At 47.0% G+C, this 25138-nt stretch overlaps 1 protein-coding gene across 1 annotated transcript; it reads left to right on the plus strand.

Moving 5' to 3' along the window:
- Positions 1-774: 774 nt before the first annotated feature.
- LOC119374330 (AB hydrolase superfamily protein YfhM) lies at positions 775-23186 on the plus strand. The gene is made up of 6 exons (XM_037644407.2): positions 775-1071; positions 10149-10276; positions 11634-11746; positions 13358-13526; positions 18860-19002; positions 22615-23186. Exons 1-6 carry the CDS (start codon positions 775-777, stop codon positions 22890-22892), a joined length of 1128 nt encoding a protein of 375 aa, XP_037500335.1. The 3' UTR covers positions 22893-23186.
- Positions 23187-25138: the final 1952 nt, after the last annotated feature.

The following is a 25138-nucleotide window of genomic DNA, read 5'->3' on the forward strand; positions in this document are numbered from 1 at the left end:
AATAAGAATGGAATCATGTGCTATTCGTTTCGGTCTTTGAACGGATAGATATATAATGTTATTCGCGCGTAGGAATATTTCTGGAATTTTTACGGATATTTTAAAATGTTAGCTGCTCCCAATTGAACACAATGTTGGTGCAGTTGCACGACGTATTTTACCCCCATGGGCACATTCTAAGCATATAGCACGAGCGCTTACCTATTGCAGAAGGCTACCGCACTCGGTGAGCCAGCTTTAGTACTCATTCGCACTCTCTGAGAAGGGTTCTGTGCAGGCGAAGAAAATGTGGTTATTTGTTTCTGATGCTTTCTTTCTGCTTATGAAGCTACAATTCTGAATTCCGGATGTGAACCTTTTTTATATTATTGTAAGAAATTCTGTTAAATATTCGAAAAGTGCGCGATATTTAATTGTGGTGGTGGTGGTTGTGATGTTGCAGCAGGCGAGGTTAGCCTGGCCTACATAACCGGCAATAGTTGCGTCTGAGCATCTCATGAAATGTAGCCTATGTAGGGGTTGGTCACTACGTGTTAACCAGCCTAGTGCTTCGCAGGAAGGCAATCAAAATTCGTCGCAGGCTCCTCGTCGCCGCGGGCCCTGCCGGACAACTACATCTTCAAATGGCGGCGCCTTTGACAGCCCCTTTGCAGACGGCGGACCATCGCTGTTCTTTCCCGGTCAAACTGCGGGCAAAGACAAATATAATGTTTATTCCCTCGTGCCTACTATTCGATTCACTCTCATATTTACCTCTTCACACTTTCCTATACTATGGGTCTGCTGCTGGATGCGCTAATAAGGATGCACGGTCGGCACAGAGACATTGCTGTGGAGCTTGCTGGAGGACTTGGTTCCTGGCTGAGGACAGCGTGCAACGTCCTGCGGCCCGCCGTATGCGGAGTCCTGTCCCTGATATTCGGTGCTTACCACCTGGTGCGGATGTGCCTGCGCATCGCGACCGCGGTCTGCCTCAAGGGACACTCGGTGCTCGAGGTCAAGGAGAGGACGGAAGAGCCGGAGTGCCTCAGGGATCCTGCCCTGGGAACTCACGAGTTCGTCACTTTGAATGTACGTGATTTCACGCGTGACAAGATGCGTTACCCGCCACGCAGGATTTGTAATTGTCCAAAGCCTGCAGGGCGCCGTTTGAATCATCCACTGGAAAAGTGAGGCATTAAAGAAACCCGAAGGAAGGGAGGAAAGTACACAAACAACAAACATACAATAACGACTGTAGTTCTATAGAGCGTGGTGCAAGGATGATGCAGCGAAGCGAACTTCCAGCGCGCAGACGGAATTATGAGTGTTTCGAGACCTTATTTCTGCTATAATCACGGAAAAAAACCACTTAATTTTTTATTTGTGCAACTTCTTTAAGTGGCCTAATCGCCTAAATTAATTATTAGATCAAATCGAAGAGGTATTGCGGCAATTATTTGAACTTGACCTGATCGCTAGCCAGTAGCCGGGGGGGGGGGAGGTTAGCCCCCCCCCCCCCTACCGAAATTTTGGTCAAGTAGGTGTTTTTACCAAAAATAAATAAAGCAGATAGATGTTTTTCTCAAATAGACAAGGTTTTCAGCAAGTGCCCTCCCCCCCCCAGAAAAAAAAAAAAATCCTGCCAACGGGCCTGTTGCTACCTATAGCTTTCTACCGGTTAATAGAGAAAAACAGAGTTATGAAAATCGACGATGACGAGGGAAGGTACGATACCCTTGAAGGTACGATACCCCCCCCCCCCCCCCCTTGGCTACACCCCTGGTACGATGTGATTTATGTGACGGGTATGCACGTTCTTAACAGCACCAAATACGACCTTCCATATGCAGCTCGCTTTTTACCCTCAGTGCGACATAAAAATCGATGAACAGGCAACGTCCTTCGAGCCTACGACCTTCTACGTTCAACGATTTTTCATCACTTCTGGTCTCATCTGACCCTGAACATGCTTCTGCTACTTTTACCTCTGCATGACAACATTGTACCCACTACGTTTGTGTAAGAGAATGCGCGCACTAATGTGTGCGTCCTTGTAATGGGTGACATGCTTTTAAACCAGCAGCAATTTCGCGCGGGATGCTTTTTCAAAGTTGCGATGCACCCACTACGTGTTCGTATGGGAATACACCCAGTAATGTGTCTGCCTTTAGTAATGGGTGGCCGGCTTTAAACCACCAACTTGTTATGCAATTCACATATGCTTTGACGCCCAATGGCAAGTGCGCTTGTACATGTTTTACTGCGATATTACGTCTCGTACTGTGACGCCTGCACACAGGACGAGTACGTTTGTGAAGCATGAATGTTACTTTCCATGCAGTTCCAAGCATTGGCGTGGCTCTGTTGTAGAACACCGGCTTGCCACGCCGATGGCCTGGGTTCGACTCCACCTCAGTACATCATTATTTATTATTGCGATAGAAATTATAATGGGCATACTAAGAAGAAAAAAATTTGGCAGATCCCACGTACCATGGGAATCGATGTTATGCGAAGCATGCGCGGGATGGTGACTGGCGCCATTTTTTCACATTGAGCGAAACGTTACGGAATGACGCTCGAGAAAATGGAAGTGGTATACGCACACTCATGTGTTGAAGAGTCGCATATTATATAGCCATGGCAGAGAGACTTTGTCTGGGTGAGTTGGCGCGACATTTACAAAATATAACAGCACGAAGGACGGGACCTGAAGACAAAAACAGCAGGACGAGTGCTGACTACCAACTGAGATTTATTGACGAAAGTGCTTTCTTTATAGTGTCACATGTCACCAGGTTGATTCAGGTTTTGTATGATATAGCGTTCATGATAGTTCTATTACTGGTTTCGTGAGTGGTGGCGTGTTGTTGTTGGTGACATGTGACATTATAAAGAAAGCACTTTCGTCAAATAAATGTGAGTTGGTAGTCAGCACTCGTCCTGCGGTTTTTTGTGTCCTCATTCCTGTCCTTCGTGCTGTTATATTTTGCCAAATTATATAGCCAGTTGTTTACAGTTGCGTAACGATAGCAACAGCAACATGGGCGTTAGCAACACCAGACGCGGTAAGCTGATATGTAGTGATCATGTTCCCTCAATACTGCATAGCGCGAATCCGAACAGGACAAAGGCGGAAGACAGATAAACAGGACATGCGTTACTCTCACCTAAGTTTCATTAAGAAAGTTTCCCTAGCTATAGTACGCAGCGCGAGAGACATGCGCAGGCGCATTGCACGCACGTTACAGTCACAGTTGCAGTTGTTACAGTTGTTATGTTATACTTGTACGTAATGACGGAGAACGCACGCACGTTTCATGAACCCGTGTGCATGTGTAGAACGGGTTCATGACAGTTCTTGAACAAGGCCCTCATCACTGTGATCAGGGGCACCAGCCTGGACCGGACTTGTTAATCGGATCCGTTCGTCAACGCGCCTATGAGAAGACTAAGTGTAGTGAAGTGCGATGTATATTGCAGCTGGTGAAGTCCTGGTTGGCTCTTACGATGAAGTAGAGTCACTGGAAAATCAGAGTACCGCAAAGGTAGCCTGCACGCGGGCAACATTGGGCGGCGGCGGCCATTTCCCTTCCGGACCGTCCGGCGCGTCGCTAGCGTGTGTTGAGAAGTGACCGATCTTTTCGCCTCGGTGCCGTGTTACGCTCAGCGGAACGGCATTATGTGCGTGTGTGTTTTTAAGTGAATATTAGAAGTGATTTCGAGTCATCGATAGTTATGGATCGACTGCGCGGTTAGCGTTGTAACTAATGAAACGTGCGACGAATGCTGCCATGTGCTCGCGACTTCGCTTCATGGCTTCATCGGTTTCTTTTCGTGTCATGCCCGGGGTGTGTTCGCTAGGCCGGAGCTGAAAACATAGTTGCATTAGCGCAGTGACATTGTGTGAGATGCCATTTATTTCGACATTTGGTGAATCTTGCCTGTTTGCGCTAGCTTTGCAGTTGGTGTTCGGGTTCACTGCACTCGAGAACGTTGTCGAACAACATCGAGAACATTCAACATTGCGTCCTTCGACTGATCGCTGACACATACCTTGCTTGCGCACCATGCTTGCTGTTCAACTGTTTTTATGTGTAATGAAGTTGTGTGTACGGTAATTGGAAGTTGTGCGCGATATTTATGTCCTGATTTGGAACGCCAGCAGCCAAACGCATGGGCGAATCGGGCCGTGCGGTAGGTAAGGTGCGTCTGCGATACGTAGAAAATAGGCCAGCGAAAATTATTGACATCACTACTTAATTGTATTATTACTATTTCTTTTCTCCTTAATATTCTCAACTTCGCAGTGCATTTGCAAATATTTTGCTGCGTTTCCGACAGTATTTTTGCGTTGCCAGAGCATAAACAGCTGGGGTTCGGTTTCTGCATTGCTGCACCTTTTTTTTTTTTTTTCATAATGCACTCTTATTAGAATTTCATCGGCACGGTGCTTTATGTTCTTTTGATCAGAAATAGTACATCCGGGGAAAATTTTTAAGCTTCTGCAACACAGTACGTATATAGACATATATAAGGCTCGCATAAAATCGACTCCTGCAATGCGTGCGATCTGTTTTTTTTTTTTCTTTTGCTGTGGCTATTTTTCACCCACTAAACAGTATTTTAGTAGTACGCTCGGCGCAATGCAGCATTAGCAACATTTTTTGGGCAACTAATTTAAAAATGCGATTAATAACATGGCCTTATACCAAGTTTATCAACAGAGCTCCACGCTTCTGTTTTGCGCAATGGCAAATGATCATGCCACAATTGCCTTCAAGGTATACCAGTAAACAGTTATTATTTTAATAAATCTTCAATTTCACTCTCGTGCGTGACACGCTTATAACTCGAATAGCATACGTAATCTGTTCAACAGATCGAGATATAAACAGCCGAGCAAATAGAAAGGTATTTATTGTTTTCAATATCGCTGACCATAGCGAACCGAAAAGGTGAAGCATCCTGTCGCATAAGATCTTTTCCAGCAAAGTTTGTGTAGTTAACTGTAGAAAGGTGTGTTCGAGAGGGGCGAATTCATTCCGAACAACTATATGCAGCCACGTAGAACGGCGCTCTTTGACATTAATTTTTCCCACACAGCATGCTAAATTAACGAGATTCTCAGAGTAGCTCACCGGTAACGTTCGATTGCTGGTGAGCTACTCTCTGGAATCTGCATGCAGTGGCGTAGCCACGGGGTGGGACACCGGGGCCCGTGCCCCCCCCCCCCCCCCCAATTTTTTCCCGTGGCATACGTAGCACGAAATGCCACTCGACCACCTCTGCCTGCCATGCCCCCACTTCAGATCTAGGAGGTGCCCCCCCCCCCCTCCCGAAAAAATTTCTTACGCTCCTGTCTGCAAGGCGCGTTTAAAAATGCGACAAAGTACTTGTAGGGACCGTGGTACTGCTAAATGTCCCGGCCACGCGCTGCACTGAACGCGCCTGCACGCAAAGCGCTTGGAAGGGATATGGCGGCGAGAGCTCACGTGATGCAAGTAAGCCAATCGCGTCGGCGGCGGCGCGCGGGAAAACAGATGCGATACTCTGAAATTTTTCCAGTGACTCTACGATGAAATGATCAATGATGCCCCCTGTCGTGGACGTGGCAGCGAGGCCTTTTGATGTCCTCTCCACATTCAATCCGTGTTTCACGCAGTATAACGACCAAGCGTTGTTGGGTCTTGATAAATCAATGTTTGAAGCCACCGGTAATGATAAAGTGTCCTGGGTCTCTCAGCAGATTTATTGTAGGAAGTATAGACGCCAGTTTTGCGTAATCCACGTGGTGCGTGTTGCGGACCACGTGGAGTGGACGGTCTTCCAGGAGTGTTCTGTGTTCAGTTTCCTCACATTACTTACGCCCTGCCGCGGTGGTTTAGCGGTTAAGGTGCTTGGCTGCTGACCCGAAGGTCGCGGGTTCGATTCCAGCCGCGGCGGTCGCATTTCGATGCAGGCGAAATGCTAGATGCCCGTGTTCTGTGCAATCTTGGTACACGTTAAAGAATACCCGATGGTCAAATTTTCTGGAGACCTTTCGGTACGGCAAATCTCATATCATATCGTGGTTTCCGGACATGAAGGACATGAAACCCAACAATTACTATTATTATCACTTTCCTTACGTGCCAATGTGTGTGTTCGCGGTTACTAGTTTGGTTGAAACTCTGTATCACCTGTGGCACATACCCGCATAAAAATAACTGGTTTACGGGTATGCGCCACACGTGACTGAGAGAAAGGGTTTCATGACGTACGCGACAGGTATTTTCAGTTAATCATGTCATGACCAGTTAGTCGTGTTCGTCATACATTGATGCCCTGCTAGGCCAATTTTGGTATATTACAAATTATACAGACGACCAGGAGAGCGCCCAGACGTAGGCGGCTAGATAGTAGATAGATAGATAGAAACGGCCAAAGTGTCTGAGGTTCGCTAAGAAATGCTTCGCATTTAAAAGTTTTGAAGCATTCGACCGGGGATTCGAACCAATGAACCCTCGCTCCGCAGCGCGCTGCGCGTTAGACAACGCAACCACGCGCCACGCATGCGCCGGCGTAGTAACGGAGAGCTATTTACATACACCGTTTACCGCTGGCGTACGCAGATCTGGGAGGAGCTTGAGCGTGTTTTCTGTCATGCAACGCTCCTACACATTCTTTCAATTTGAAAACTGCCTTGAGACGCGCACGAAAAAATGGCCCCTTTCTGTACCAACTCGTGATGTGGAACGAAAAAAAAAGGGAACACCGGGCGCACCTTGCGTCAGACGCCACCGTGTGGCAGGAGACGCAGAGGGGTCACTCCACGCGCCGCAGTTTAAAAGAAAAAATAAATACGTGAGAGCGTGGGGCTCTGCATCGTCGACACTTGCAGCGCGTTGCTCAAACACAAATACGTCACAACTGTGACAGTTGTTCTTTGTGCTCCAGCGGTGCGCTGCATGTATCGAGCTGCTTGTCGTTCTTCGTGTGCGTTTAAATTTCTTGCTATCGCATTCATTTGCTTCGCCTTTGCGGCGAAACTGAGTTTTTATTTGCATCCACGGTGATTTTTCGGTCGCGGACAATGATGATATTTCGCTCACAACCAACGACGCCGACACCGGAATTTCTGCTACCCAGGCTCTTTGACGCTATCGTGCTAAAACTGTTAAGAAGATAGCAATTAATTTACTGCCTTCTTCAAGAGAGAGGGACTGAGGTGGAAAACAAATGAAGCACTTCGCGTGCGAAAGGAAAGTTCGATCTTCAATGAGCTAACGCCTATATGAATCGCCTACCAGAGGCGTGAGATGGGAGTTTGCGAAGAACACATAGGTATTATTTAGAGGAACTTACACGACATTCGACGTTACTTTTCGATGGAGGAGAAAATGTATGAGGCCCGTGCACTTAGATTAGGTGCCCGTTAAAGAAGCCCAGGTGGTCGAAATTTCCGGAGCCCTCCATTACGGCATTCCCCATAACCATATCGTGGTTTTGGGACGTTAACCCCAGATATTATTATTATTATTATTGTTATTAATATTATTATTATTATTATTATTATTATTATATTATTATTATATTATTATTATTATTATTATTATTATGGCATTTCACATTACAAATAAAATATATACACAAACGCGAATATTATCTAAACGAGAGCCATATTGAAACAGATTAGACTAGCCTGCACTGGAGGCGCAATTCTAACGAGGAAGCGGGCTGAGGGCACCTATGTAGTCCTGGCGTTTGCTGTTTTTTCAAGGTTTGCAAATTTTCTCTTTCTTTCTTCCTGTATTTCTTTCTTCTTATCTCTTCTCTCTGCTTTTTCTGTGTCTTTTTTTCTTCTCTGTTTGTATCTATTTATGTATTTATCCCTATTTCACTATTTCTTTCTCTTTCTTGCTCTTTTTATCTTTCTTCATATTTAATCCATTTCTTTCTCTCTCTCTCTCTCTTTATTTCTCGCTTACTTCGTCCTTCTTTCTCTCTCTATCTCTCTCTCACTCTATTTGTTTCTCCCTCTTTGATTCCCTTTCTTTCTCTTTCTGCACTTCTTTCTCTTTATTTCTCTCTTTCTCATTCTTTCTATGCTATGCTTTACTCTCTCCCCCCTCCTCCTTCTCCTCTTCCTCACCATCGTATCTTTCCTCCTCACGTCCACTTTCCTCTGCCACCCCCCCTTGCTACACTATAGTATACAAGGCTATGCTATGCTCTGCTAGCGCGCCTGGATAGCCGAATGGATATGACGCTCGCCTTCTGATCGATGATACACGGGTTCCAATCCCGCCTCCTGAGGCATTTTTTTCGGCAAAAATTTTTCTCTTTGTCATTATTTATGACTCTTTCTTTCTTTATCTCTCTCTCTCTCTGTACTCGTTCTCTCATCCATCAGGGTTATTAGAGACCACGCCGCAGAAATCGGCGCACGTGTTCCGGGAGGTCAGCAGAAGAGGCAGGAGATGAAGAAGAGGATGTAGAGAATGCGTGCCGGTTCATGGTGATGATAATTTCTGTTTCCGACAGACAAATTACGGTGAGCTTAAACGGCCTCGCTGTTAAAACAAAAGCACTGAACTGTTTCATGAAACGTACGGCTTAGTCCACGTATGAATTTACGTTGGGTATACGAGAAGAGACGATAGTCGGAGAGGCTGATATGAAGTTGAGAGTCCGGACGACTCTGATACGCGCGTCCTTTCTTTAACACGCAAGTGTTTTATGCCGGGGTCCACCACGGCTACACTGACGTATTTCCGCCACGGATATGACTTTGTAAAATGTACACTAACAGATGGCAAAGAAAAAAAAACTAGAAGAAAAAAACCCGCATTTCCCCGAAGGGGAGTATGAGGAAGTGCGAAGCACGGGGTGATGCTATAAGGGGGCGCGCGCGACTAAACTGCAGAGCCGAGCGAAGGAGACGGCAGCGATGAGAGCACGCGCCAGCCGACCCACGGAGGTCTGGCCGTTTTTAAGTGCAAAGCACTTTTACTGATGATGATGATCTGTCTTCTGAACTCGTTCCAAAGAACCCGCAACGCGTTCAACTTGTTGGCGGCGTTGCGCACGCCCGAGATGGGGCTCAGGTTGTTGTCGAACCACAGTCGATCGCACACCGCGCAGCTATATCCGAAGCTGCAGTCCAGGAAGTCTCGCTTGAAGCGCGCGTCCGGCCGATCGAATTCGAGGGCCCGCGCTCGCTCACGCATCGCGCGTCCCCGCGCCAGATCGGCTTCGGGGTGCTCGGCTCGCTTCGCACGCTTTCGTTCGGCGTCTCGCCGCCGGCCTTCATCACCACAGGCAATGCGCGGGGCGCGCGCAGCCACGGAGCGGAGGGCGGAGCGCGCGCAGTCACGTGGGGCGTGACGTCGCTGCGCCGTTGCTACAGACGCTCCTCTCCGCTCCTCGCGCCGTTGCTATGGGACGGCGGATTCAGGGTCGCTTATAAAGTGCATTCGCACTTAAAAGTTCCGTTGCCGGGAGTCGAACCTATGACCCCTCGCTCCGCTGCGCGCAACCACTCGGCCACAGAGCGTGCGTTGTAAGGGATTAGTTACGGCAAGCTATTTATATACACCACTTACCGTTCGCGGTACTCGGAGCTCGGTGGCGTCAGCGTGTTCTTGTTATCACTGGCGAGATGGCGCGAAGAACGCGCAGGGCGCGCTTTTAAAGGTCGTCGCCCCGCGCGTCGCGATGCGAGGCGCGCTTCTGCAGGGGGTGTCTCCCGTGCGCGCGCGCGCTTCTCTCGTGATGTGGGCGGTTTGTACGTCTTGTCTTTTCGCCGCAAGTTACCGTTGACGTTACAGACAGCACGAAGGTCACTTCGCTCGCTGCAGCGGCCGCGTTTCCGAAAGGAGCGCGCTGCTCACACGCGAAGAGGTACCATTTGTGACAGTTGTTAGTTCGCGCTCGTCCTGTGTACGTTTTTTTCGTGCGTCCTTCCTGCTTTAGAGCGCGCTTCAAGGTTCGAGCTGCTTGCCGTTCTTCGCGTGACATTACAATTTGCTGCTATAGCATTCATTCCTTCGCCCTTGTGGCGAAACAATGCACAATAAACGCTAAACTACCCCTGCGAAGACATGTTTCTCTCTCGATTCCTATGAAAGGGGGATCAGCCATGTTATTTATTTATTGATTATTATTTTTTTTTGCTTCAACAGGATGGTGTGACGTTGCACTATGTTTCTGCCGGAAGCCGAGACAAGCCCTTGGTTGTTATGCTCCACGGTTTCCCCGACATTTGGTACACGTGGCGCAAGCAGATACCCGAGCTCAAGAAAAACTACTGGTAACTATGTTTCCTCTGCATCAGAACGCTTCCTCTCTTCATGGTTATATCGTGCCGGGTCATATCACGCCCAACACTTTACGGTGAGACCCTTACGTCTGGTAAATAGGGTTTTCTTGCAAACTGCACGTAATTCGAGGGACACACGCATGCATGTTCCGTTTAGGGGAGGAAGGTGGCCACTACTTTCCGCTCTCTTCGAGCTACGGTATTTTCATTTAACGTCAACACCGACTGATTCGCAGGGAACGGCAAATATGCGGAGTCGCGGTAGAATTGCGCCATCTCGTCCAGTTGGGAAGGGCCATTCAAATTGAAGAGAAACAGCGGAAACTTCAGTGACAATTTCTTATGGAAAAGTTTCACATATTGGCGGACAGTAAAACATTAAGGACTTCTAGAGGAAGGACTTGTGGAATTATTTGGCTTACTATTACTTATTATCATAGGTGTGCGCACGGGGGGGGGGGGTGCCCTAGTCACCTAAGAGGGGGCCATTAGTGCGCCGTAATTGGAAGAGACTGTTAATCAATGAATAATCTCGGGACCTCTCCCAGGATTCGCGCATGCATACGGGACATAACCACGACTCCGCGCGTGCGACTTGGGGTTATATACCGGTAAAATGCATCTTGTGGGTGCGTTCATTCAGGGCGTCAGTGTTCTCGAGTGATACGGCTGCAAGCTTGATACAAGCTGATGACCGACGCTCAGTGAGTGCGACAGAATGCATAACAAGAGGTGGTGGAAGGTGAAGTGGTGTGATGAAATTCAGAAATGTGCAAACATAAAATGGCAGCCTGCCGCGCAGGACTTGGCCGATAGGAGATCATTCGTAGATTTCTTCGTCATGCAGTTTACATAAAATTACATAAACTGGACTGATGATGACGACATCCATAAATTCCTAATGTAAACCTTGGCGTTATGAAACTCGTGTTACTAAAGCAATGGTAGACGGCAATGAAATACGTTTGCAAAAAGAGCACATTTGGTGTCTGTAAGAGCTACTGCAACGATATATGTTTACTTAACCTCAATAGGATCGGTAACTTTCTGGCCGGGAAAAGCTTACTTTTGGCATCGTTAATTGTAATCTGAACAGGCTTGCAAGCCTTCGTTTGGTTTGATTGAAATAGCATCGTAATTGTTTTACACGTGCCCCCGGCTTCATCTCTTCGAAGACAAAGCGGCTGCGAAGATGCAAAGATTTCTGCTCGCTAATAATGTTGGGTTAATTTGCCTAATGGAACACTCGGCTTGCTCAATTAAGACAACGCTGCATTGAACACAGGCTTATGTATTTACTTAATTTGTGCTAGCATCCTTGATTGATTTATTGCTTTCTTGTCTGCAGGGTCGTCGCACCAGACATGCGAGGGTACGGACAGTCTTCGAAGCCATCCAATGTTAAGGAATACCAGATGCCCTACCTAGTAGAAGATCTCAGAGGCCTCATACATTCGTTGGGTAAGAAGCAAAAATGAAGATATGGATACTGTTGTAATTATTAGGGCGAAGCCTTAACCGCCTCATCGAACGTGAAAAGGGACCGTCGGCGTGCGCGCGAGTGATGTAAAAATCATCAACCCGTGAGGACGTCACAGGTCGGCAAAATTTGGGACGTTATCATGATGTCATCGCGCGACATATCCTCGCTTGGTCAAAGGTGCGCCGATTCCGTAGGCCACTGAAAAACCACGTGAGATGAAGAAAGCTTCTAATGCCACTGATCTCGGAGGTAGTGCAAATTAACATTGGGTGTAGAATGCTTTCGGGGAGAGGGGACATTTTATTCAACACACTCCCTGCCATTCCGACCTTCTCCACTGTCCTGGCCCTTGCGGGAGACAATTTCGTGACTGTGGCTGTTAGCTGAGGTGAGTTTGAGTGTGTTAGGAGAATGGAAGTGTTTTTGACCGCAAAAAGCTTTGCGTCTGCTGGCTTTTGGCCATGCAGGAGGTTCGCCTTTTAAAATAGTGTTTCGCGTTTGCCGTTTGCGTCTTGCGCTTGCAGTGCTATCGCAACCAGGAAGACACGATAAGATGAATAGTAATTAAAAGCGGAAACAGCCTATGGCATCCGGTACACAAATCCTTCATCAGCATTGCTGAAAAAGTTTAGTCGTTATTACGGCGGTAATCATAAGCTCTATTATAACCTGCCTTCATGAGTCGTGACTATGCCATTTAGAGTACGCCCTAATCAAGCCAAGGGAGGCATAGAGGACGTTAATTGTAGTTTTCAACTGCAGCGTAGCAATTATAATATAAAGTGAAATGAATGAATGTGAACGCAATAACAACTTTCCGTCTTTGGAGTCCAAACACACAACCTTCGGATCAGGCGTCCGATGCTCTACCAATTGCTCTGTGTCGTCGGTTCAGGGGCGTAGCCAAGGGGGGGGGGGGGGTTCAAACCCCTCCCCCCCCCCCCGAATTTTTTCAGTTTTGCTTGCGTATATAGGCACGCACACATACAAACGCACGCACGAACATACATAAAGTATGGTTGAACCCCCCCCCCCCCCTTCCCCGAAAAAAATTTCTAGCTACGCTACCATTTCATTGTTCATGCATGTGCGTGTAATCCTGCCCGGGGTTGCCAGGTTTTACTACTTTGTGCCTAATTGTCTTCTTGTTTAGGCCGGTTGTGGCAGAAAAAAAAATGTCTTGACTAAATGGCTACGTTTTGGTTAGTTTCTTGTTCCCTCGATTTGAAACAAATTATCAATATCTTGTGACATCGCAGCCGCTGGCGTTAGAGTATGCGGTGTCGGAACATGGCGACTAAGGTGTGTTTCCAGCTCCCGAAATTGAATTTGGCGGCTTGTATTACACAAAAGAAAATACTTTTGGAAACGCGGCTGGGACTCGGAGGACGACTGTTGTATGGTGGCTCATTTTGCAGACCACCTACTGCTGAATGCGACTTCAAGCTAGTTGTAAATAGAAGTGTACCGGACAAAGGAAAGCTCTCCGCATCCAGAATGCTCTGAACTCCACGCGCTATATTGCTCACTATAGCATAGTATAGTTCACGTTATTGCTGACGGTAGTACATTTAACGCACTTTCTGCAGAGAGGAAGAAGGTGATTCTAATTGGCCACGACTGGGGCGCCATCGTTTCGTGGTGCTTCGCCAACAAGTATCCAGATGTGGTCGACAAGCTGGTCGCCATCAACGGAGGCCACCCGGACGCCCTGAGACAGCTTCTCAAGACAAGCCCCGCGCAGATGTTCAAGTCGGGGTGAGGCAAATTGAACGATCGAAAGGGCGCAGCTTTGTCGTTATCCATACGGCTACATCGTACTCGTCAATATAATGTTTCTTTAAGAATATAATAACGATGCAATAATATAACATGGCATAATATAATAATAATGGAATGTTCAGTATAATAATATGTTTATGATGACGCGTGTTTTGAACTCCCCAGGACTAGGTGGTCTCGAATTTCTGGATTTTCGTATATCATTCGACAAAGTACCGCGCAAGCAGATTTTAGTGTAAGGAAGGAAGGAAGGAAACAGAAAAAGGAGAAGGCAAGGAGGTTAACCAGAAACACTTCCGGTTGGCTACCCTACACTGGGGGATCGGGGAAGGGGAATAGAAAGACGAGAAATAGAGAGGACGGAAAAGAAAAGAGAGAGAGAGAGAGAGATATGCAGTGCATTCATTACAGCGTGCGGGATTCCACCACAAGTCAGAGGCGTTCGCATAGCCCGAACTAATGAGATTACCAGTATTATGAAATTGATTAAGGCAGTACTTGACGAACAGAAATCAATATGCTGATGTTAACGGCTTCTCATCAGACACCCTGACGGTAACCTATGGAGTCCTTTACACGAGTGCCCTCATACGACGATTTAAACTCTGTTCTATTATGATTTTGTTGCTGTGGATAGATTGAGGTATATAGCACCTCGGTTATTCCGTTCCTCTTTGTTTTGCAACAAAAATATGAAATATAAAAAAGACTGAAAAAAAAACGATTGAAGTTATCTTGTGTAACAATGATTTGCAAAGCGTGATTACACACGATACGAGAATAAGATGAGTGTAGGACTGAATGTGTTAATACAACAACCTTAAACAGCCCCCAAACCACCTCGGATAATTTTCGAACATTTCAAGTGTACGCGCGCATCGAGTTCAGAATGCCGTCGCCAAACAATGCCAAACGCGGCAGCTCTACAAGCCGTGGGCATGCCACAAATTGCACGAAACGCGTAAGGGAATTTCCTTTCTGTCTAGCCTAGCACGTCACCCGTGGGTTGATATTACAGTAAAGACTCGGTGATTCGAATCTCGCGGGGTTACCAAAAATATTCGTATCATCCGAAATTCGTATCACCAGAAAACATGAAAAATCAATATGCGACAAAAGAAAGTTGGCATACGCTTTGATTTAGTGTTTTTCAGGGCTGCACCGACGTCACGAACAGCTCTGAATGATTGCCAGTAAAGTTTTTAGACGTCAGCGATCATACCTGTACTCGTAGATATACAGTGCATGTGCGTGTGTGTAATTAATGAACCAGATGTGTTGTGCCCCGTGATCGCTAGAAGCCTCTTCCTAATCTTACTACACTTTTCTGCATGACACCAGAGTACTGCGGCGAAAGTGATTTAAGAAGCGCTTTTTTCCCACGATAGATAGAGGCCAAGCTCCTTCGCCAAGACCCTCCGCTTCGTCTCTTGGGGTCTTCGTCCACCTTTATTGGGACTTCATGACTGACCCGCAGCCCGAGTTTGTCTTGTTTCATAGAACGTCTGATTGCGGGGACATGGCTTGCATCGACGTGGCAAGCACATGTTGACACAGTACAAAGACGCTGCTGCCTCGAGCACAGGAGCACGAGTCAACGCGTCGGAAAAGAAAAAGCGCGACGTCAACGTCATCTGTAACCGTCATCTGTAAGGCGCCTAAAGGCCTCCAAGATTCGCGTGCACTATCTCGGAGGCAACGACGCACCGTTGATGGTCGCGCTGCGCGCATGCCCGCAGCCGCGTGTGACTGCCGGGCAGGGGTGTAGCCAAGGGGGGGTTGGGGGGGTTCAACCCCCCCCCCCCCCCGAAATTTTTCAGTTTTGCTTGCGTATATAGGCACGTACACATACAAACGCACGCACGAACATACATAAAGTACGGTTGAACACCCCCCCCCCCCCCCCCCGAAAAAAATTTCTGGCTACGCCCCTGCTGCCGGGTCTTCCCCGACAGCGCAGGCAGCACCTGTTCGTACCTGTGCGCTAGCGTACGTTCGTATCAAACGTCGCAGGGTGCACATCGGTTCGCAACAACCGTACTCCAATACACTGCAGGATAATGGGCCTCGGCCGGGACCACCGTGGCCGGGACCACAGAAAAATTCGTATCACCCCGAAATTCGTACGAGCCGTGATCGTATCACCGAGATTTTACTGTATTGTGCAAATAATAATTGTTTATAAATATATTAAACTATTATTATTATCACATATTCTCTTCTCCGGGCCTTTCGGTAATCCCCAGCGTTGGCGATGACGTAAACATTCGCGTCTGGTCATCCACAAAACAGGACCTGTTTGCCTGCTCTCGGGTACGCGCGCTCGCCGCTCTTCCTCCTCGCACGGTGAGGAGAAGCACTCGGCCAGGAGGAGAGACGAGCCGACGAACGGAGCGTAGAAAGGGAAAGAGGGAAACAATCGAGGGCCTCTCTTGGATCATCGAACGCGTGCAACTCCGCTATTACGGCACCGTTTCGAAAAATTATCGCGACTACATGTATTTTGAAAATACGTGCACAACCGAAGCACCACAGCTAAATTTCGGCCTCTGTGCTGCTTATAGGGACGGGACCCTTTAAGATTTAGGACAGCGCAAGGACACCATAGGGAACAGAAGAGAGAACAGAGCGCCTTTTAAGATGGGGAGGCAAAACATTGCGGTAATTTCATATATACAAAGAATGTCGCACCAAATGAAAAAAAAAAAGAAGTCCCGCAGCGTCTAAATCTAAAAATTGTTTTCTCAGCCCCAGCAAAAGTAGGCAATATGTAAAAAAAAAAATGACTGTCTCGACATGCACAGTCAGACATAAATTAAGAAGTCCAAAGAGGTCCCAGACGACCAAAGAGTGGCAGCCCATCGCTTCTGCGACCCAAGAAATAGTCCCGCTGTGCACTCGGCAATGCTCTCGGATGGAGGGGTCAGCGGCCGCCCGGCGCACGACGTCAGTCTAGAGTGCGCTCTCATTGGTGCAGGCTCGTGTGCCTCCGGCTTTGAGGAGGAAATGCCGAGGAATCCTAAAGTTGTGTGCGGCTATAGGCCCAAACAAGGGTGCCTTCCTTACAAAAGCGCTAATAATGAAGTATATCAGATACCTCTATCCTTAGGAAAACGTAACATCGGTGAGATAGATCACTGCAAAAACGATACGTTGGAAGAACACTTGTGCAATGCTCTACGTGTGACAACACTGGCCGCCAATTGCCAATGGTGAGCCAACAATAGCCAACATCACCTAACACTGCACTTCACCAGCGAGTGCTAGACAATGCTTGTAGTACGCGGGACCACGGAAAGGGGTATCTTGCAGTTCACGAAGTGCACTGCACATTTCAGCACGTTATTCCAGGATGATTAAGCAGAACTCGAGCGTCGACAATAGTGCCGGTCCGCCGGCTCTAGCTTTACACTCGTAAAAAAAAAAAAAGGCCGTAGGACCAGCTATTTCGGGATAGTAACTGTTTGTCACATATGTAACTACCCTGTTAGTAACTGCACGCAGTAACGTCAAGGGTAGTAAGCATTCTTATCCTTGCCGCTACTAACGGCACATTAGTCACTGTTACTACCCTAGCCGTCAACAGATATATAGATTACCTTCATGAAGAACGTTGATTGATACGTTAGGTTTAATAGCGCGTTGTTGTTCCGGCTAAACACTGTTGGTCTACTTTTTATTTACTCTGCCAACTCCCTCACGATACATTTTACACTGAATCCCGTTGTGCCTACAGTAAGGTTGCTAGTATCACACTTTCGTATTTGATAGTATTTTCTAAGGCATTTTCTCAAAGACCCCGCGTAATATTCATTCATTCTTACATTCGGCATTCGTGTAAAGGAGAAGGCTCGCGAGATAAAAAAAAAAACTAGCAGGGGACCCTCCTCAAAATACCAAGCAATGACTGCAAAGTGAACACGTTTAACGTGACAAGCAAATATAGAACAAAACAGATCCTTTAGAAGAATGGATCGTTGGGCGAGTTGGTACGTAACAATGAAAAGAAGCGCGAAAAACGAGGACCCAGTGTGGAAAGCGCTCGTGTTCCCGCCGTCCTCTCTGTGTTCTCATTATTTTGCGCTCTTTAACAGCGGTGCGGTCTTAGTCGAGGTTTCCACGTCCGATGATGGCGTAGCGCTGGTCACGTGACCTCGCAGGGTGGCGAGAGTGGGACTCGGTAAGAAGGGGAAGGGCAGCACTGCGCCAAGATGGGCGAGGGTGAGGCTCGATGGAAAGGATGAACAAATTAGAGGCGCGCCAAGAGGGGGAGTGTCGAGGCTCAGTGGAGAGTGTGAACCAGTGAGCGGTGCCCCAAAAGTGGGTGAGGGTGAGCCTGACAAAGGAGGGCATCTGCTTCGCTGTTTTGACGGTGTTCGCGAAGTGCAGCTGGCCGCATCTTTGTTCATTAAAACAAATCTCTACGTTATATAAAGTGCGAGAGTATGGTACCAACTCGGAAAGCCTTAATGAATGCCTCGGTCCCGGTCGACTTCAACTGCCAAAAAAAGAAAAAAAAGGAATCACAGTTTCGCTTAACGGCGAAGCAATAAATGAGATAGCAACAAATTGGCATGTTATACAAAGTAATGGTAGCAGCTAGCTCTTTTGAATCTGATCTCGCGTAACTTAACAAAACGCTGATTTAAGTGAATACAACCGCTGAAGAGACCGAAGTCGTTTTCGTGTTGTCAGTTCTCTAAACGCGAAGTAAGCGTTGAGACCACAGCAAGTTTACGAGCCGTCTCATGATGCCGGTAGAGATAGCGCCCGCGCTCTTCGAGCAGCGCAGCCCCCCCCCCCTCCCTCGGCGTCCCTTCATGCTCCTTACAAAAGACGGGCGGAGTGTTTCTTTGCTTGATGAGCAATCGACGGCAGGCTTCGCACGCGAAGTGATGTTATCACATGCGCCCTCCGTGCGACGGAGACGGCCGGTTCGCTTCATCTCCGCTTCAGCCGCGTTCGTCGTCAGCACTCGAATAACACGTTTCGAGATAGTTGGTTGTTCATACCGAGGCGAAAACCGCGCGTAGAGCCCCTGTGTCTGTGCCTTTTCTTGTGTCTGTTCGTACTCGTCTCTGCGCGCTGTTTTCGCCTGGGTCAGCACTCGCACACTTTTACTCGCGGATGGAACATACGACGCGCGGGGGAACGTTATCAATTTGGACATTACACAGAAAGTGACGGGAACGGCGAAAACCCGTCGAGAGTGCCCATATGACTGCTTTGATAAAACGATGCGTTGACACACTAAGTCTTAGTTACTGAATACAAAGTATAATTCAGTGAAGCATACGTTTCGTTGGCAGATACGTGATCGCCTTCCAGTGCCCCAAGATACCAGAATTATGGCTCACCGTGGACGACTTCGCGCAAATGACGCGCGTGCACAACCAATGTGACGATTTACAGGAAGTCACCTCCGTGCTGCAGTACGCGTTCTCGAAACCAGGTATGTATATCGCGTTAGAAATAGCGAAAGTATGCCACGCGGTTTTGTAGTCTAAATGTTTTTGCAGTGCAGCTTGTTGGTGCGGCTTAACTTCAAGGAACAGCGCGAAGAAACTGTACAAGACAGGCCGGCCTGACGCTGTGTGGTGATCTATATCTTAGCGCGAAGCATTTGCGGCGCAATGCTAGCGGATATCAAGGCGTTGTGGCGCTTGCACCGTGACGTCATGCCATGAGCGTGGCCAGAAATTGTTTTCGGAAGAGGGGTTGGTGGGAGGGGGTTGTTCAACCAACATTAATGAATGTTTGTGCGTGTGTTTGTTTGTGTTCATATACACATACAAAATATCAAAATTGCCGGGGGGGGGATTTAGACACCCCGCCACCCCCACGGAAGGTGGCAACCCTGTGCCAGTGCGTAGGGTTGCCACCTTACCATTAGAAAAAAACCAGCTCTTCAAGGAGGGGAGGGGGTTACTTATACAGGCAGTTTAGTTTATGCCGAAAAAAAATTACACCATGCTCGCTCTTTCCCACGCAATGTGTATTGTAACATTGTTTGCCCAGTCAGAATCAACATAATGTGCATGTGCGAAAGAAAAAAAGAAAACAGAGCTAACCAGCTATCCTGTCGCCATCAAAATAAATGCCGTCCAATGGGGGCGTATAGCCCCAGCAATTATTATTATTACATGTCGTTCACAGCCAGGAGCCAGCTCTCGTTCTCAGGTTGAGAGGTCCAGGCTTTCGTAGAGACACCGACGTAATTTTCGCAGCTTCGAAGGCGCAGAATTTACGCTCATGATGCAAGCACGTAACCACTGATGATTATTCTTCGCTCTAATTAAATGACCGGTATAACTGGAGGGATCAATAACTTCGTCTTTTCTGTGGGCACTGGTCGAAAATTGAGTGAGAGTTTTCGTGACTGACGAAAAATATGCAGTATCTTCGAAGTTGCCGATTTACGCTTATTAAATGCGAAATAAAAAAAATAAAATAAAATATTCGCGATGTTAGAATAAATATTCTAACAGCACACAACTTGTTTTCCAGTAACCAGCATTGTTTCCTTCGTGGTCGTTCATGTGAAACACAACTATTTGAATTGGTGACTGACCTTCACGAAGCCATTCATGCTGGATTAAAAATTGATGCTATATTCATTGATTTTGAGAAAGCATTTGACAAGGTTCCGCACATCCGCTTAATAATGAAATTAACGAATCTTAACGTAAACAGCAAAATCGTAAAATGGATAAATAATTTTCTAACCAACCGTAGCCAATCAGTCTGTGTGAATGGGCACACATCTTCACTTTCGCTTGTAAAGTCTGGTGTTCCCCAGGGATCGGTCCTGGGACCAATTTGTTTCTCATTTACACCAACGACATTGGACATACCTTATCATTTACAATCAGGTTATTTGCAGACGACTGCATCATCTACAGACGAATTGATAACATCCAAGATAATAAGTCAATACAGTCGGATCTCGATAAACTCGCATATTGGTGTCACCAGTGGCAAATGCAAATGAACGCTTCTAAAACTAAGGCCATGACCTTCACAAGAGCACCTAAATCAGTACTAAGCCTTTACAAAATTCAAGGTGTCCCCATTGAAAAAATATCCACATTTAAATATCTCGGAGTTAATTTATCTTCTGATTTACACTTGGAACGAGCACAATAATATCATAACTAAGACATTCAAAACACTTGGCTTCATTAGACGAAACCTATACTTGGCGAACTCTTCCACCAAATTGTTAGCATACACCACACTTGTCCGTTCAAAGATAGAATATGCATCCATCATTTGGAACCCACATAAATCATATCTGATCGATCAATTAGAATCAATACAAAATAAAGCGGCAATATTTATCACCAATAATATATAGATAGCATTACAGACATCAAACACTCACTTTCATTACCCTCTCTTCAAAAACGCAGACTACTAGCACTGTTATCACATTTTCACACACTTTATCATAGTCAATCCCGGTTCCGTGAAGCTCACATTAAAACACCTCATAATATTTCCCAGCGTTTTGATCACGCTTTCAAAGTACAGCCTTTCTTTGCACGCACTAATACGTATCAACATTCACCATTACTTCTAGTCATACATCACTGGAACGCACTACCGAGGGACATAGCGTCGATCATTGATCATGACGCTTTTGTTAATACCTCGAAGATTTTTTTGAATGTATGACTAGGCTATAAATGTGGGTATGTGCACGTATGTATAATACAAGTTCTTTCTTTTTCTTTTCATTGTACAAATCAATTTTTTCAGCTCAATTTTTATTGTATTTTTATTTTTCAGTATAAAATTGCAATGTTCTTTTTATCTCTCGTTCTCTTTTGCATCCTTGATTTTGTAACTTTGCCTTAACAATTTTATTTATATGTTACCAATCTTCTTGCACCCGGCCTTGTTAATAGTAGTATGTTTTATGTTGTTTACTATATTCAGTGTATATTACCAATGGTCTTATTTGCAAGTTTGTTCATATAACTGTCTCAAAACCCCCTATGTAATGCCCGATTGGGCCTTTAGGGTATATGAATAAAAAAAAAATACGATGGCCAGAAAACCAGCCAATGACGGCTGGTCTTAGATGCGGACAGGTAACCGGCCCGCAGTCTAAAAAAAACCAGCCGGGCTGTTGGCAACCCTACAAGTGCATCATACTGTGATCGCCTTCGTTCTGAAGTGCCGAAGCACACGTTCTTCAAGCAAAGCGTATTGAGTCAAAATATGCGTGATAGACTAACTTGAGAGTCATTAAATATTGCGTACCGCCTGTGCAAGTGCAGCACTGATTGACCGAACCCGTGGATAACTTCTGCATGGAGCATGTTGCAAGAGAGGTAGTGGATTGTGCAGTTTTAGAAACCGGAGGACCATGGAGCTAGGAAGACCGCAAATAGTTTGTCCATAGTATAGATGAAACAAGTTATAGAACGTGTTACATAGGTGTGTTTTTGAATTGAAGCATGGTTTTTAAGCACCGCACGATAGAGTAAAAGAGAGGCTAAAGGTCAAAGGCTCTCACCGAGCAGAAGTGGCTTTGTGTCGAAATAGTGCATTTTACAGTGGATTTTAAGTGACACGCTATGAGATGATCATGTGATCATGGTCGCAACATCAAATGAAGATACAGCGATGGCCTTCCGCTGTTCTACGAATTTGGACATTTGTGCGCCTCCATTCAAACGAAGCGCTAGGAGTAATATCCTAACAGGTGCACACGGTCATTACAGCCGACCAGCAACATCCTTGATACTGTATATGTCACATGGTATGTGATTGTGATTCAGGTTGTGATTAAAAGACAAGAGTTGTTCGACGCTCTTGATTTTTTCGCCCGCTTATTTCACAGCGGGATCGTCTATACTCCGTTTCATATATCAGGAGCAATGCTGTAGAAGCTAGCACATTTGTTCAGAGTCGTTTCTGTATACAGGAGATTTGTATGGAAGAGCAAACTCCCCTTCGAAAAATGGTGCCAGTACCCCGTTAAGGATTAAGGCATCATTACGAGAGTATAGCCGGTATAGTGACGAGATGTCGCGTGTGTTTGGTGAATGCGCAGGCGCCATGACAGCGGCAGTCAACTACTACCGTGCCGCCTACTCCAAGGAGCGGCGGCTCAGCAACGCTCAGTACCGCCGACTCGACGTGCCCACGCTCCTGCTGTGGGGGTCCCGAGATCCGTACCTGACACCACAAGTGGCCGAGCTGAGCCGGCACCACTCGTCTAAGGCGACCGTCCAGTTCTTGCAAGAATGTGGACATTGGCCTCACCAGGAAGACGCACCGGTCGTCAACGAGGCCCTCGAAGCGTTCTTGGGCCGCCGGTGCCCCTTCTGACGCGGCCAGGAGAGCTGGACTGAAGCGTTGTCGGTCATCGCTGTGACGCGAATAGTCTGAATAGCACTAACGGGCCTTCATAGGCTAGGAGTGCTTTTGTCTGGGCAAGTTGGAGCGACATTTGCGAAGTTAACCAGCACGAAAGACGAAACAAAAGACACATGTACAAACAGGACCAGTGCTTCATAGATTAGTTGGTAAATAATTGGGAATAAAACATCGCTGAAAGCGAGACAGGCGAAACAAAAAAATTGGGGGAGCTACGCACTAGTGGTGCGAGGACTGTGGAAACGGCGAAGCGAGAGGCTTTTCCCGCCTCCTTTCCTTTCACCTGACCTTCTCATCTCTCCTCCTCACCTTCACTTCCCTTTCCAGCCTCCTTGCCATACTATGCTATACATGGCTATGTTATGCTTTCTTTCCTTCTCCTTCTCTTTCTATATCTTGCTTTCTCCATCTGTCTATTTCTTTCTCTATCTATGTATCTGTCTCTCTCTCTCTCGGTTTCTCTCTTTCTTTCTTTTCTCTCTTTCTTTTTCTCGTTCTATATCCCATAGCAACGCAGCCGTATGGTTCCCATAAATGCTTGTTCCGGTGGCGTGTCTGGATAGCCGAGTGGTTTCGATGCTCGCCTTCGGACCGTGTGTTCGAATCCCGCCGTGCCGAGAAATTCTATTTTGTTTTGTTAATTTATTCTCCTCCACTCCACTTCTCCACTGCTCCTCCTTTTTCTTCCTCCGATGCGTTGCTAAGCGACGCATGGTGACGTCACCGCTCGGCGAGGTTTTTCTGCGAACACCTCATGGGCCATATCTCCGCCTTACCCCAGTTCCATCGAACTTACCCCAGTTCCACCGAGTGTGGAATCTGCAGAAACAGCGGAGCGGCGGTTCTTCTGTGCTTTCCTTGTGATTTTGAGTGGGTTACTGCGAATACGTTACTTGTAGAGTAGAGATGCACAGGAAAGGACGTGTGGCAGCCTCTGCCACACCCGCCCCTGCCAAAATGACTAGGCCCTACTCAGATCGAGCCGCCCTTCCCCGTTTCACTGTGCGGCTATACCGCTTCGTCCGCGACCGATCCAGTTACGCAATCTATGGGTGTATTTTACTTACCTACTTGCCGGTGTGTGACATGCGGCATGGACACTGATCTTTCATCAGGCCCAACCCTAGAACTGCTCCGCTTTTAAAAGAACGAAAATTGAGAAGCCATGCCACCCCGTCAACGTAGGTGACCAGCGCAGCTGACGGGCGCACCCCAGTGTTTGCTTCCGTAGCCGTTTTTCCGTAAGCACGCCGCTCCACGGGCGTTCTCACAACACGCGGCTGCCCCATACTGGCTAGTACGGAAGACCGTGCCAACGCAGCACTGGCAGCACCTCGACTCGACTCACGTGGGGAAACGTGTACTGACTGTTTTTTATCACCTTAATACATTACTTCTTCAACCGCTCTCTTGAAAATATTAGGGGTTTTGTCAGTTTAATGCTTCGAATACAGATTTAAAGCAATAAACTGATGAAACCCCTAGTGCCCTCTAGAGAGCGATGGAAAAACCATGCATTAAAATTAGTTCTCCTGCACCCTACAAGGCATTAGGGATTTTTGCGTGCGGACAACGACACGAAGATATAAAGGAGGTGTGCCATATACAGCTCTGCTGTAAAATGCCGTGTATTCGTTTGTTTCATCTGTCCCGTATTCAGCGCTGCTTCACTTCCATTCACAATGGGTAATGGCCAATGCAGACGAGATGATGTACGCGACGAGGAAATAAACGTATTTGTTGATAAGTTTGTTGCCTTGACCTCATCTTGTGATCCAGCCGTATGCAATGATCTCATTGTGTCACAAAGGTTTTCCATGCCGTCAAGAAGATAAAAAAGTTGCAGTGACGTTTCACTCCCTGAACGTGGGCGGTGCGCAAGGGAATGTGCGATGTCTCCTTGTGCATTGCCCCTAGAAGTTCTCTTTACGTTAACCGGGATGCCTTTGACACACTTCACGATGGTAATTTTACGAATGTGGCATCAACGCAGGCGCGTAAACGCGGTTGACTCACTACCCTTGACCCGATCATGGGAAATGAAACGTTCGGGTTCGTTGAGTGAGATGTGTTCGTGTCTGTGCAACGAGACACAATGGTAGTTAGTGTTATTGATACGCGGACGTTTGCTCCGCCATTCCGCATTGTTGGTCTAGGCTTACAACGCGTCGTCTTTGTAGGAGCTGGCTCGCCAGGTT

The sequence above is a fragment of the Rhipicephalus sanguineus genome, chromosome 11, assembly GCF_013339695.2.
Source record: "Rhipicephalus sanguineus isolate Rsan-2018 chromosome 11, BIME_Rsan_1.4, whole genome shotgun sequence".
Classification (NCBI taxonomy): domain Eukaryota; kingdom Metazoa; phylum Arthropoda; class Arachnida; order Ixodida; family Ixodidae; genus Rhipicephalus; species Rhipicephalus sanguineus.

Bases quoted from the DNA above. Each gene is read 5' to 3' on its own strand.
- LOC119374330 (XM_037644407.2), top strand. From the start codon at position 775: ATGGGTCTGCTGCTGGATGCGCTAATAAGGATGCACGGTCGGCACAGA. The intron at 1,072-10,148 runs GTACGTGATTTC...TTGCTTCAACAG, and splicing joins ACGAGTTCGTCACTTTGAAT to GATGGTGTGACGTTGCACTA. The intron at 19,003-22,614 runs GTATGTATATCG...GTGAATGCGCAG, and splicing joins GTACGCGTTCTCGAAACCAG to GCGCCATGACAGCGGCAGTC.